Source organism: Chinchilla lanigera, unplaced genomic scaffold (genome assembly GCF_000276665.1).
Source record: "Chinchilla lanigera isolate Chin_1 unplaced genomic scaffold, ChiLan1.0 scaffold00020, whole genome shotgun sequence".
Taxonomy (NCBI): Eukaryota; Metazoa; Chordata; class Mammalia; order Rodentia; family Chinchillidae; genus Chinchilla; species Chinchilla lanigera.
The window spans coordinates 28064369-28077399 of NW_004955421.1; the positions used below are offsets into that span (position 1 = coordinate 28064369).

The 13031-nt window shown below is 49.4% G+C and overlaps 1 protein-coding gene across 6 annotated transcripts in view; it reads right to left on the reverse strand.

Moving 5' to 3' along the window:
- The window catches only part of Pfkp (phosphofructokinase, platelet), a 55386-nt gene that overhangs the window by 21396 nt on the left and 20959 nt on the right, over positions 1-13031 (reverse strand). For all 6 annotated transcript variants that reach the window (XM_013513655.1, XM_013513656.1, XM_013513658.1 and 3 more), the window contains exons 3-10: positions 11012-11089; positions 8329-8518; positions 6891-7056; positions 5225-5269; positions 4895-5003; positions 2632-2727; positions 919-1011; positions 240-365 (exon numbers count right to left, since the gene is read on the reverse strand). In XM_013513655.1, the coding sequence (XP_013369109.1) occupies positions 240-365; positions 919-1011; positions 2632-2727; positions 4895-5003; positions 5225-5269; positions 6891-7056; positions 8329-8518; positions 11012-11089 (903 nt within the window). The remainder of the gene's footprint in view (positions 1-239; positions 366-918; positions 1012-2631; positions 2728-4894; positions 5004-5224; positions 5270-6890; positions 7057-8328; positions 8519-11011; positions 11090-13031) is intronic.

Here is a 13031-nt window from a genome sequence, read left to right on the forward strand (position 1 = left end):
TCACCTCAGGGAAGTTACTACTAGAGGTGCCTCGTGGCCGGCAGCTTCGAGAACAAGCAGAGGCAGTGTGGTTTCACACACCGTGCAGTGTAGACAGGAAGCCTGCCGCCATCAGCCCCGGGCAGCTCCTCATGTCCTCAGAGGGGCCACTTAACCCGCTGAGCACCCGAGGGGCTGCAGACAGACGGCCCGAGGCTCTCACGCGGCCACGAGCCTGTGCCCGGCCGCCCCTCACTCACCATCTGCACACACTCCATCAGGGGCAGGCGCACGGCATGGTTCCCGTTCAGCGACACAACACAGGCAGGGATCTCGGGGGTGGCCTCCAGCAGGGCGATGACCGCCTCCACCCCCATGCGGCTGGCCTGCAAAGGACACCGTGACAGTCAAGGACGGCCCCGCTATCCTGTTCCACATGACCACTGGAGACCACGCCAGGAACCCCTCTCTGTGTGGAATGCACTTATCACCCTCCCACTCGGCTCCGGGCCGCCCCCCGGAACAGAGATGAGATTCCAGTAGGAGCCAGCAAGCTCGGGAGGCGAGAGCGACTTAGTGACCTGCGGAGGGCAAGGAATACTAAGAACGAGGCTTTGGGCTCAGGACTCCAGCGGTCCCCTGGGCTGGTCTGGACACTGCCTTCCACCTGGGATTTTCTCCCCTGGTGTCAATATCCTCCTCACCAGCAGGCTTCCCACGTTAGCAAAGGTCGCCAAGCATCCCAGTAGCCCCAGGCTGGGAAATCACTGTTTGTCAGCAAATCTCCGAGGATCCTTCCAATAAGGACCGGGGTCACTTCAGTCCCCAGGGAGGAGCCTGCCAGTCTGCCTTTGGGATAGACTGTTCCTTGCAGTGTGTAGAACTATTTCCTCCCCAGACACCTCGTGGAGATGCCTGGCACCTTCCTTCCTCATTTACCAAAATCCTGTCGAACGCGGAAGGGGTCCCTCCTCTCTGCACATGTCCGAGGATGGTCACTCGAGTGTCGTATCCCAGCTGTTTCACCACAAGCTGCGGAGAAAGATTTCCATCAGGAATACAGACCATTACACGCAAGTGACGCAGCGGCTCAGACTCGGTAAGGGCCCTGGCCCTGAGGAAAGATTTCTCGTACCCCTCCTTCAGATCTAAGGGGCACATGGTGCTGGGGATTTAGCTCAGCGGCCAAGCTTCTGCCTGGCAAACCCAAGGTCGTGAGTTCGGTTCCTGGTACCGGAGAAAAACCAAAACCAAAAACCAAACCAGATCTAAGGGGCACAAATGCTCATTCCTAAACTCTGCTTTCTAAAGGAATGATCAGTGGAACAGGCAACTAAATTTTATTTTTAAAATAATACTTTTTTACTGCAAGACTTTTGAGTGTATTGAATTAACATGAGTATATAGATTTACTTTTCCACCTCTTAGATTTTATGAAATCTATTTTTTTTGACCTATTGAATAATCATTAGCTTTTCTCAATGGTTGTTGTAGGAAACACATAATAATAGACATGCATCCTAAAATAATACTTTTATTGTACAATAAAATTTTCATATCCCAACTAGCAAAAAATATAAGTAACACTGATTTTCTAAAACATGCTGTTTTAATAGTTTGTATATAAAGTATTATCTGTATGTACAAAAATGTAAGCATTTCCCTGGTATCACTTTAAATCCGTACAGCTGTGACTTGAACTGCACAGACCATCTAAGGAAAGTCAGTCCTGTGTGTGCAAAAAATGTCCCTAGACCTCAGTTTACCCCTCTCTACAAACAGTGGTGCTGGCTCTCGAGTCCACGGTCCCTTCTTGATCTGGGGTCCTGTGATTTAATCTCTCTTCAGGTTAAGTGAGAAAGAAAATCTTACTCCTGGTTTTATCAGCTGCTTCTGTAAATACTGGCAGATGGCTCTCACAGGTCTCTGTCAATGACTTAACCCCGGTACTGCACTAGAATCCATAAGACATGCACCTGGCGCATTACTTGATCACAGCTGGGCATGACAAAGAAATCAACTTGTAAAAGCAGGCTGGCAGTGCCTGCGGCCTGACCTGCGGGTCGAGCCGGAGCCTGGCTCCCGCCCAGTGCCTCGCCTACTACGCTAGACCCTGGCTGTCGCGTCACAGTCCTGTTGAGACAGGCGAGCCCCAGTCTGAGCGAGCCCCACGCTAAGCCTGCCAGACCCTGCCCCTCCCCAGGGCCGCGAGGCAGCGCGGGCCCACAGGCAGGAGGCGGCTGTCCTGGTGAACGTGCCCCGCCGGTGCGCAGGTCAGCAGGAAGGGGAAGAAGAGGACACCGGCTTTCTCTGCTGTCACAAAGCCGGCAAGCGGTTAGTCCTCCTTTCCTTTAAGGGCTGGAACTGTCTACCACCAAGAACACAACTGGTCCTTCCACCGCCTCTCCTCTCCTCGTGCTGGGGGACTCACAGAGTCACAGCAGAGGACACAAGACGTGCTGGCTCTCTGGAGCCGGGGCGCTGTGTGTCCCCAGAGCTGTTCAAGTTATGAGCCATTATGAAAGTGTTTCTTAATATCAGGGAGGAAAAAAATTAATACCATGCAATGTTCTAAACTGAAATCCTGTCAATCATGCTAACAGCTCTTATTTTCAGGTGGGCAGCAGCATAAAAGGAAGAACACATACTTACCTCCTTGATTTTTTCAGAGGTAATAGGTTTATTTTGGGTATCAATTGCTCCTTCGGCCACAATGATAATATTTAGCCTCTTTTTCCTGGCACGGTTCTAAGGAAACAGAAAATTGAAACCCTCACTCATTCTTAGTCTGAAGAACTGGCCTCTTTCTGGGCAGAAAGCTTTGCCTCATTTTGAGGAGTGCGTCCTGGTAACACCAGCAGGCGGTAACGGGGACTCTGGGTCCAGACACGGAGGGCTGAGGAGCACAGGGGCGGGAGGGCCCCTTGGGGACCTGGTAGACTCGGTGACAGTAACAAACGCAGAGAACTTATCCTCTGATGGGTCCCTGGGTGGGTGGGGTGTTGAATTGCTGACCGACAGAGACCTCTACCACAGGACAACCCCCAACACACACACACACACACACACACACACTCCTCTCCTAGGAAACCGTGCTTTCTGTCGCCTGTATTCCAGTCACCTCTCCGTGAATCCTACCGTCAACCCACTCATGAGGCCATTTGATGAGATAGTCCTGGGCACAGGCACAGAAGTGGACAGGTAGGTGCTGGTAAGAAAGTGGGAAAGGACACGGCTACAGTTTGGTCTGAATATCCCCCAAGGGACCATGTGCCGAAGGTTTGGCCCCTCGGCCATGACCCTGGGAGGAGGTGCCTTTGGGGGCTTTTTTTGGTGGTACTGGAGACAGAACCCAGGGCTTTTGCAATAACTACACACGTCCCTAGTCTTTTTTCTTTTAGGGTCTCGATAAGTTGCTAATCGAGAATGGATGAGACTGGGCTTGAACTTGCAACCCTCATGCCTCAGGCTTCAGAGTGCTGTGATGACAGGCACGCACCACCACACCTGATCTGCTTGGAAGAGGTAGAGCCTCGCGGCAGAGTTAGGTAATCAAGAGCACGGCTTTGATGGAGATGCTGGGACTCTGACCTCTCCTCTCTCTCTTTTCTCCTGACGACATGAAGTGATCAGAAGTCCTCTGCTCCACCCTCCCACTGTGACATACTGTGTTCCACAGGTCCAGCTAACCATGGACTGAAACCTCTGAAACCGTAAGCCTAAATAAGCGTTTTGACTGGGATGTAACTCAGTGACAGAGCCCTTGTCTAGCATGCATGGGGCTCCGGGTTCAGTTCCCAGCACCACAATATCCACAGAAGCAGAAATAAAGTAAACCTTTCCTCCTTTGAAGTTGATTTATCTCAGGTATTTGCACAATGACAGAAACACTGTAATGTGGATTACTGCCTTCTCAATAGATTTGCTTTCTATAAAATCTCAAATTAAAGGCCTTCCTGGGGCTGGGCTTGGTGGTGCACCCCTGTAATCCCAGCATTTGGGAGGCTGAGGCAGGAGGATCATTGTGAGTTTGAGACCAGCCTAGGCTACAAAGTGAGCTCAAGGCCAGCCTGAACTGCATAGCAAGACCCTGTCTTGAAAAGACAAAAAAAAAAAAAAAAAAAAGGCCTTGCTGTACGAAGTGTCAGCAGTTGCTGACCCCGAAGATGGCCCCGCCAGAAGCCAGGGAGGGGCGGGCGTCTCAGTGTGGCTCACGCTGCTTTGGCAGCAGCATCACAACCTGAGTTTTGTTTCAGTTTCTTTTTTCTTTTCGGTTTTTGCAGTGCTCGTGATTGAACCCAAGGGCCCTGCACTGAGCTACACGCCCAGCCCTTTCTTAGTTTTTTATATACTTGGCCTTCCTAGAGAGACATCTGCCCTATGCCAACAGACACAGCATGGAAGACAAATGTGCCACAAATGCCAGACAGGAAGGAAAAAGCCCAGTGCAAAATAATTAGCAAACAGACATAGCTGCGAACCCATGCCCTGGAGACCTCCCAGCTGAAAGAAATGTCAAAACGTCCCGCTCCAAGTCTTCCGCAGGACTTGAAACTGCAGATTTGAAGACGTTTGTGCTCAGGGATGTGGAAGAACAGCAAACACATTTTCTCTCTGAATCTCATTTCCTTTAATAGCTGTGGATTTCACGGTACCTACTCCATCCAAATTGAAATCAGAATGGACTGTTTTGTATGAAAATAAAGTCCTGGCTGTTTGTCCCTGGTGTTAATCTGAAGTTTTGGGAAGAGGAAGACACGTGCACAGCTCTTAGAGAGACCCCCCGCCCCTCGCCACAGGCCTGACTCTATTTTCTATCAGCCAGCTTTCACTCATTTAAAAGGCTGCCCGCGTTGGTGATCCCAAAGGCAGTCAGGGCTCCTGACTAAATGAGCACTGTGGGAATCCCGGTTACCTCTGAGAGTTTGATGCACATGTTCTCCTCCCAACCTTCTTCCGGTGGAGACTCCGGGAGGAAGACCCAGTCTGCGCCGCAGGCCAAGGCACTCACCAAGGCCAAGTATCTACGTGGAAAAGACGACGATGAACACCCCGAGGAGGACGCTTCCCACAAGGCACCCGAGGTCACCTAGCCTCAGTGACAAACTCGGGCAGACACAGCATGGAATACGGACCAGGAGGCACTGGATTCTCTGCGGACTCTCCACAGGACATCCACAACAGGGGGAGATCAAGGGGATGACACGGAGGGGCCCCCCCCGACGCTGTGCATGCAGGTACGTACCCACAGTGTCTGCCCATCACCTCTAGGACGAAGGTCCTCTGGTGGCTGGAAAAGAGACAGAGGGCACATTCACTCACCACTGCTGGAAACAGCACGGAAAGCAAACAGAAAGTGTGCTTACGGCCAATGAGACAGAAAGCCTGCCTCAGAATTATAGCAGGTACCCAGGCTTCCAGAAAATGACTCACTTTCTACAAAAACAGACGCTGCTGCAATCGTGTCTCAGGGTTGTGGGTAGCAGGGCTTCAGCAGCAACTTTCTGCTTACGTGTTTTACAACAGTTACACTTGTGCCCTAGGACACAAGCACGTCCAGTACGCTTCCTATGCTCTTTTTGAGAAAATGGCTATATTGGGCTAAGCTAGGTAGCTCTGTCAGAAGCCGTGGGCTGGATATACAAGGTGGAGCTGAAATGTACAGTGAACGTTTAAAAATGATCACAGCAGAAGACCCCCCCCCCCCCGTGGCTTTGAACTTATTTAACCCATCGTTTTGCCCCTTGGTGAGCAGCTTTGGAAGTCTTTTTCCTGAGTGTGTTTGTGAGGTGTGATGAAAAATATGGTGAATGCTGAAGCCAAGTGCCATCCGACACAAGGGCAGGCTCACGAAACACAACGATGCGCCTTATTTTCTGCCTCTGCCACCATGCAACTGCTGGTTCTTCTCCAAAGTCAGAACGACCAAGAAAAGGAAGCGTTTTAAATCAATTCAGGACACGGAGGTAGCTAAGACAGCACAAATGAAGACTCTCAGGACAGAGGCTTTCTACAGTAAGAATGATGGGGTAAGTGCTTGAAGTCAGGGGTGGTACTGTGAGGGGGATTAAGGACAATGTATCTTTCACTGCAATTAAAAAAAATCCAAAGAACCCCCACTACACATTCACCATATTTTTCGATCACACCCAATATCCCATGTAAACATATGAGCATGCGTGCTGCCTGATGACCAGGGACCTTCCAGAGAAGGGCAAAATCCAGATGCTCCAATCAAGCCTCCCAACTCTCAAGAGAAGACGCGTTTTTCCAAGGGCCACCGAGGCCGTCCCCAAGGACCGAAACGTGAGCAGGGCACATACACGGAGCACTCAGGCGGCCTGGCTCTCTGGGCAGCTTCCAGTGTGAAGCTCCTCACCCAGAGTGGGAGGCGCTTGTCCGGCTTATTGCTTCACACTGTTTTCACGAGCAGTGCCCCGGAAGCTCCACAGTGCCCCGCAGTCTCACTGTAACACTGTCCGGGAGTCCGCACGGCCTGGGGTGAGCTACGGCCACTCTGTCCACACTTCTGTCGGTCGAAAGTGGACAGCCCAGCAGCAACAGAACGCTGCCTTGCTTCTTATTAAGCAGGGTGGCAACTCAGCCATTTCACCTTTGTCACCCCTCCCTGTAGGAGACCTCAGGGCAAGCATTTAGAGAATTTCTTTTCTGCTTTCTAATTTCTCTCCTACATATGCATTTTTCTTTTGTGATCAGGTTAAAAAAAAGAGCAATATTTAAAACCTTAAAGTGAAAAGTGATTTTCTGGTACTGATTTCTGATACTCAAGTTGTAAGTTTTGCACCTGCATGCTCCTCGGCAGAGCACCCTAGAACCACCACGAACTGCTAAGCCCCAGCTCATCACACGCCTGTAGGTCGACTTCTGCTATCTGCTTTAAGTCCTTTTACCTCTGGGCAGTGGTCATGATGGCATCAATAACTTCAATAATTCTGTGCAAAGCCGAGTCTGTGCCAATGGTCATGTCTGTGCCACAGAAGTCGTTGTCTATGGAGCCCACCATGCCCACCACGTTGAGATAACCATGCTTCTTCACGGCTTCTGTACTGATCTTACCTGCATTGGGAACAAGCGACATGCCTCGGGATCAGTAAGAGCTGCTAATTCTGCAGGTGCCCCATGGGAGGAAACGCAGTTACAGTAGCCTTTGTCTGTTATTTCCTCAGAACTACGCACAATCTGAATCTGTATGCTTAAGAAGAGCTAAAGGTGGAAGTAACTACACAGAACAAGAGCTGTCACTGGCATTAGCGAGAGCACTGCATATAAAAATAAAAGGATGCACATACTGCAATTGGTAGATAAAAAATCTCAATTTTACCTACCGCTGGCGTCAGAGAATGACATGACCCTGAACGAGGATACAGCTCAATTTCAGAATTAGGTACTTTCTGCTATCTTCATGTTAAATTCTTACAGGTCAGCAGGGAGCTGGTTAGGTCTCCACCTAACCCTCTCTCCTGGGTCAGCTAGTTCCATATAAATGAAATTAGAATGGCCCAAGAGGCTCTGGACTGGTGGCCGCTAGTCCTGTTCTGTGCTACCGATAGGCCTGCCAGAGACCAGACAAGGTGGCCAAGAAGATACTCAGAGGTCCTTGGTGCTATGCCCCACTCCCTACGTTGATTTTTACAAATCTCAACTTTTCATTTTTTAATGAAATTGCTATTAGTTTGAGTGATACACTCCCACTGGCTGTATTTTATATTACATTGGAATTGTATAATAACATTTTAAGAGATTAAAGACTACACTATATATAGGGTTCTCCGAAGTCCTAAGTAGCATCCAAGGTGATAAAGCACGACATCATGGAACATCACTAAAGTGCAAATTAAAGTCTTACAATAACTTAGTTTAAAGAGATCCCATCAAAGCTGGATGCCTCAAAGTGTAGCTGCGGGTGTCCAAGGGCTAGGTTGGACCCCGGTCACAGCCACAATGATGTGGCTTCCCAGAAGACCTTTGATTCCGTATCTGTAAAATGGGGATAAACAAGAAAACCTGTCTCAGACTGTCATGAGGACTCCCTGGGACCTCCTGTGCGAGTGCTGAAAGACCCCTAATACACGGTAACTGATGCTGACTAGCATCGCTGCAGCTACTTGAAGCGCACATTTAAATCCTGAGGTGATCAACCACGAGAACTACAGCAGCTACTACTACTTGGCTAAAGTTAACAGGCAAAACGATCCAAGATACGTGCAGTCATTATATCAATCATAAAACTTTTCTAAAACGGCAAAATGTATGCGTTCTACCACTCTGAAGACGAAGGAACGGAAAATGTAGAGAAAGGCCGGAGAAGAGGTGGAAACAGAACCCTACCGTCCCGGGCCAACTCCTCCAGCAGTCCGCTCCACTCCTCCCGGAAGATGTTGGCCCCTGTGAGGCTCCCATCCCCTCCGATCACACACACGTTGGTAATGCCCAGCTGAACCAGGTTAAGAGCAGCTTTCAGGCGACCTTCCCGGGTACGGAAGGCTTTGCAGCGGGCGCTGCCAATAATCGTCCCACCCTGGAAGAGACATAAAATCACGTGACTGACTTCCTTCCCACTGGACGGAAAGCCAGATGGGTCGGGCACGGGTTGACTTTGACACAGGTCTTTCAATTCAAGTTCTCTGCATTTCCAGGTCTTGATTTAGTCCACTCTGATAGTCTGCGCTTCCATGGAACTTTAGTTCCACACTAGATGTCTACGAAGCATGACACCTATGTCCTAGCTGGGGGTGGCCAAGTAAGTGTGAAAAAGGAAATTGGCAGTTGTCAATCAAATATGCAGAGGCCCAGCGTCTGCAAGGACACAGTCATCTTCTAGGCAGCTTGGGTCCCAGCTGTGCAACAGCACACGAGGGCCAACAAGCGCATGTCAAGCAAAGATGCGCCATCAGCACCGCTCATCCCCAGCTGTAGCCCGAGGAGCAGCGTGTCCTGCAGCCTCCGAGTCACCAGAGATCTACTTCACAGCGTTCAAGCACACTACCAGCACAAAGCGAGTCCAATCAGTGAACCAAAGGTGTGTGCTTCCACCGATGCCACTTACAGCACAGAGCACAGGTGTGGCTGTTCCCGAGGAGGGCGGGACGGAAAGCGAGAGCGTGAAGTCTGATCTAAGCTCCCAGGAAAAGTGCGATACACGGAGTGCAAGCCGTAGTCTGCACAAGGGACTGTAGCAGGCACAGGTGACCACATGGGCCCCAGACTTTTTAAAGGCTTAACTCTGACCTACCGAAGTTCCACAAAAGAATCGTGACATTTTATACTTAGTTTTTCAAAAAGTGAGGTTGGGCTGGACATGGTGGCATAGGCTGTAATTCCTGCCCCCTGATAAGGAGGATTGTGAGTTTGAGCCCAGCCCGGATAATTTTGTGAGAACCTGTCATAAAATAAAATAAAATAAAATAAAATAAAATAAAATAAAATAAAATAAAATGGGCTGGGAATGTAGCTCAGTGCAAAGATACTGGGTTCAATCTCTAGTTTCAACAAAACAAATAAACAGTTGGTTTGCAGTATTTAGAAAAATTAAAAACTGCTTAAATCAATAATGAATGAGTGATGAAAGTCCAACTTGGACTCAGCCCATCAAGTACGTTGGCTTCACAACAAACTTCTCGTGAGCAGGGCTGGTTCCCACGCTGAGCACAGACCTCTGGGAGAGCTCAGCGAGCCCCTTGTGCTTGCTTAGGTGCTAGCATTCGTGTAGACACACGAGGTGAGCACGTGCACGACTCACTTTGATTTACGAAGACTTACTTCAAACTCGCACCGCCCCAGCGGCGACCCTGTACTAGCAATGCTAGTACTGTACCAAGAGTGACGGGGACAGCATACAATTTGGCTCCGCAAAGGCAGGCCTGGACACAAGTGCAGAGAGCACAGCGAGGACAAGTTTGTGCTCTGGACTTTGACTCGACGAAGGGCGACAATCACGCGACTTGTTACAGCTACACGTGGAGCTGAAACCCAGCGGTGCATCGCTGAGGAGATCAGGAGACACAGCCTCAGGAATGAAGCCATGAATAACCGAGCTACAAGAAGCAGGCGCCGTCCACACACACCCTTCAACTGTGCGCGTTTCCTGCCTTCCTATCTCAATCAGGACAGCAGAATGGAAGTACTCTTCTGAGTGGAATTAAGCAGCTACCGTCCTGAAGTCTTGCAAATGCTGTTCTATCTAATTATCAACGGCCGTCAGAATTCTCCTCACTCTCTTCCAGGTGTAGCGGAACTAAAAAGGTTCCAGTGCAGACTCAGAGTGTCAGGACACATGCCCCATGACTACCGTTAGAGTGCACGTGCCAACCTGGCTCCTACTGAAAAGTGCTCAACATGAGGCACGGATCGACCCACACATTTTAAGAGAGCAAAGCACGAGTGATGAGCTCTTCCTAGAGCCTGTGCTTTCCAAGTACTCCCGTCGTTTCTCATCTGATTTGGAGGCCTCGCTCGGCCAGTGTCGGGTGGTACGAGGCACAGTTCTGGGGCGGGCTCCTTTCAAGTTCAGAGCAAACAGTGGGTTTTGCCTGCAGAGGCGATTACTTCATCTCTGCACTCAGCAGGGAAAGGAGCCCTGTCTGATTCAGCCCAGAGCAGGGAGGCACTGTCCCCGCTGAATCCTCAGCCTTCTGGGGCTGCCAGGCAGACTCATCCCCAGCTTGGTTACACTCAGCGCCAAGGGACGGGCAAAAACCCAGCAGCACGGGGATCTGCCGCCGAGCACGCAGCGCAGCACCCGCCAACCAAGGCGGCCCCAGCGCCCACCGAAGCTCCGCAGCTGTGACACACAACTTACGCTGCAAGGACACTTCCTGCTACGCAGAGCTTTTTAAGCTTATTTTTAAAATGTAATTAAATGACAAAATAGAGATGTTTCCTTCCCAGCGAGTAGGTAAGAACAATGCGGAGGGCACGGTACTGTGTTTCAAGTCTTACGAAGCAAGAGCGCCAGTGGTTCCGAGCTAACCAGCTGCTCACCTAGAGCAGCACAAAGCAACATGGTACGCACCACCTGCAGGATGCTGGAGACGCTCTCCCAGCCTGCTTCCACGATGTTGGAGCCGCCGTCCACCATGCCCTGGTAACCCTGCGCAGGAGAGAGAACGGCTCTGTGAAAACGGGCTGGACTTTGCTGGATGTCAGCTGATACACAAATGATCTAAAATAGGAGTAATACGGCCATGAGCCCAAGTTTGTAAGTGCCCAATGGTTAGAAGACAGTGCAGTGCAAGTGCTGGTCAGAAGTAGGTATTAAATTGTGGTAGTCAGGTGTGGTGGTGCACACCCGTAATCCCACCACTCAGGAGGCTGAGGCAGGAGGATGGCTGTAAATTCAAGGCCAGTCCGAACTGAGACCTTGTGTCAACAAACAAACAAACAACGGTGTGGTAAATTTAATCTGTAGTAATGGAAATTTCTACTCAGACTCATTCAGAGAGAATGGTGGTGGATAAAGTGGTTTGTCTATTGCCCTAAGGTCCTTGAGATTGAAAAGGGACAAGTTTATAATTTAGCACAAACTCACATACGAACTGGTGACAATCACAATGTAAAAAGAAAATATGCTGTCAGGGCCCGAACTTGCCAAGGTAATCTAGGGTTGTTTTAGATACATATTAAATATTTTTTAAAAAGCACAGCTGAATAATAATTCAATCCGCCTTATTTTCCAATTAGTGACATTTTATTGGACTGAGGTGTAGCTTTCAGCAAACTAGATTACAATGCATACTTCTGCCTTAGAAGCCGCAGGACGCTCCCTTTCAACTTGAAACATGACTCACTTCCCCCACTCCTAGAATATACAACATCACAAAATGCAAAAATGCTTACCACTTGCCAGGACATTTAATCTTAAATGAGCTTTAAGAATTTAATTAAGTCTGTTCATTACAAATAACTATTGTGGATTCATAACTTCTACTTAGTAAAGGTCAAGAGGAAATAAAAGAAGAATAAAAGGCTTTTTTTTTGGTACCGGGAAGCGAACTCAGGACCTTGCACTTGCCAGGCAGGCGCTGTGCCACTGAGCTGTATCCCCGGCCCAAAAGGAATAAAACTTTAAAAAGAAATAGCTTAAGTCTATTTTCTTCCATATAATCTTCTCAGCTGATGGAGGGCCCACACTAAATTAACTGGTTTCAGGAATGTCTGAGGCATGCAAGCCTCCTGGAGCAGATTTCTTTTACATTCAAGGCAAGCACACAAATAATGAACAGTGCAGGCATCTTTATGATCAACTTGTATGTTTTTATAAATGTAAATTTGCGTCTTGAATATAATGTGTATAATCTGTCATATTACGTGATAAACGGAGAGGGAATAATGCTATGGAGTGGGACAGAACCGAAGCTGTAGCAGGTTCATCTCAGTGCAGCCAGCGTCTAACCTCTTCTGCGCACTCTGGTCTAACTCTAAGGATTGCTTTCAGCTTTTTCGTCAAGGTTTCTCCTTTTTCTGAAAATCTTCCAAGGTGTGCACTTTCACTCGATCTCCCGTACAGCAGAGCCCAGGGGTCGCCGTCCCTGGGGAGGGCGAGGGCCGTAAGCACAGGTGCGATGTGACCACGGGTGCTCCCGGCAGAGCTGCTGATTGTGTCGTGTCTTGGGAGGTAGGCTGTCTGTCCACACAGTGGACTGCACCAGGCAAATTATGTGTTTAAAACCACACCCTCACATCCCCCTAAGTGACTCCAGGGGTCTTACTTCTACAGACTAAGAAGAATAGGTGGGCAGGCAGGTACATGGACAGAGACAGAAGTGTAGGTAATCCAGCCTTAGCGCTGTCCTTTAATAATCTCTGCTACCCCCAAACTCCCCGGTTTCTTCCAAGAATTATACCTGTCTTATGCCCTACTTAAGAGAACAACACCGAACAGGCTATCACGTGGCAGTCCTGACTTTTTCGGTTCATTTCTGGAAAGCCTGGGAGGTGTGGCCTGGTCCAAGTATCAGACCCAACACCTTCGTCCAAATTCACAAACTCCTGAGCATGAGAGAAAATACCGCTAATGATGAGGCCGGGGGGGG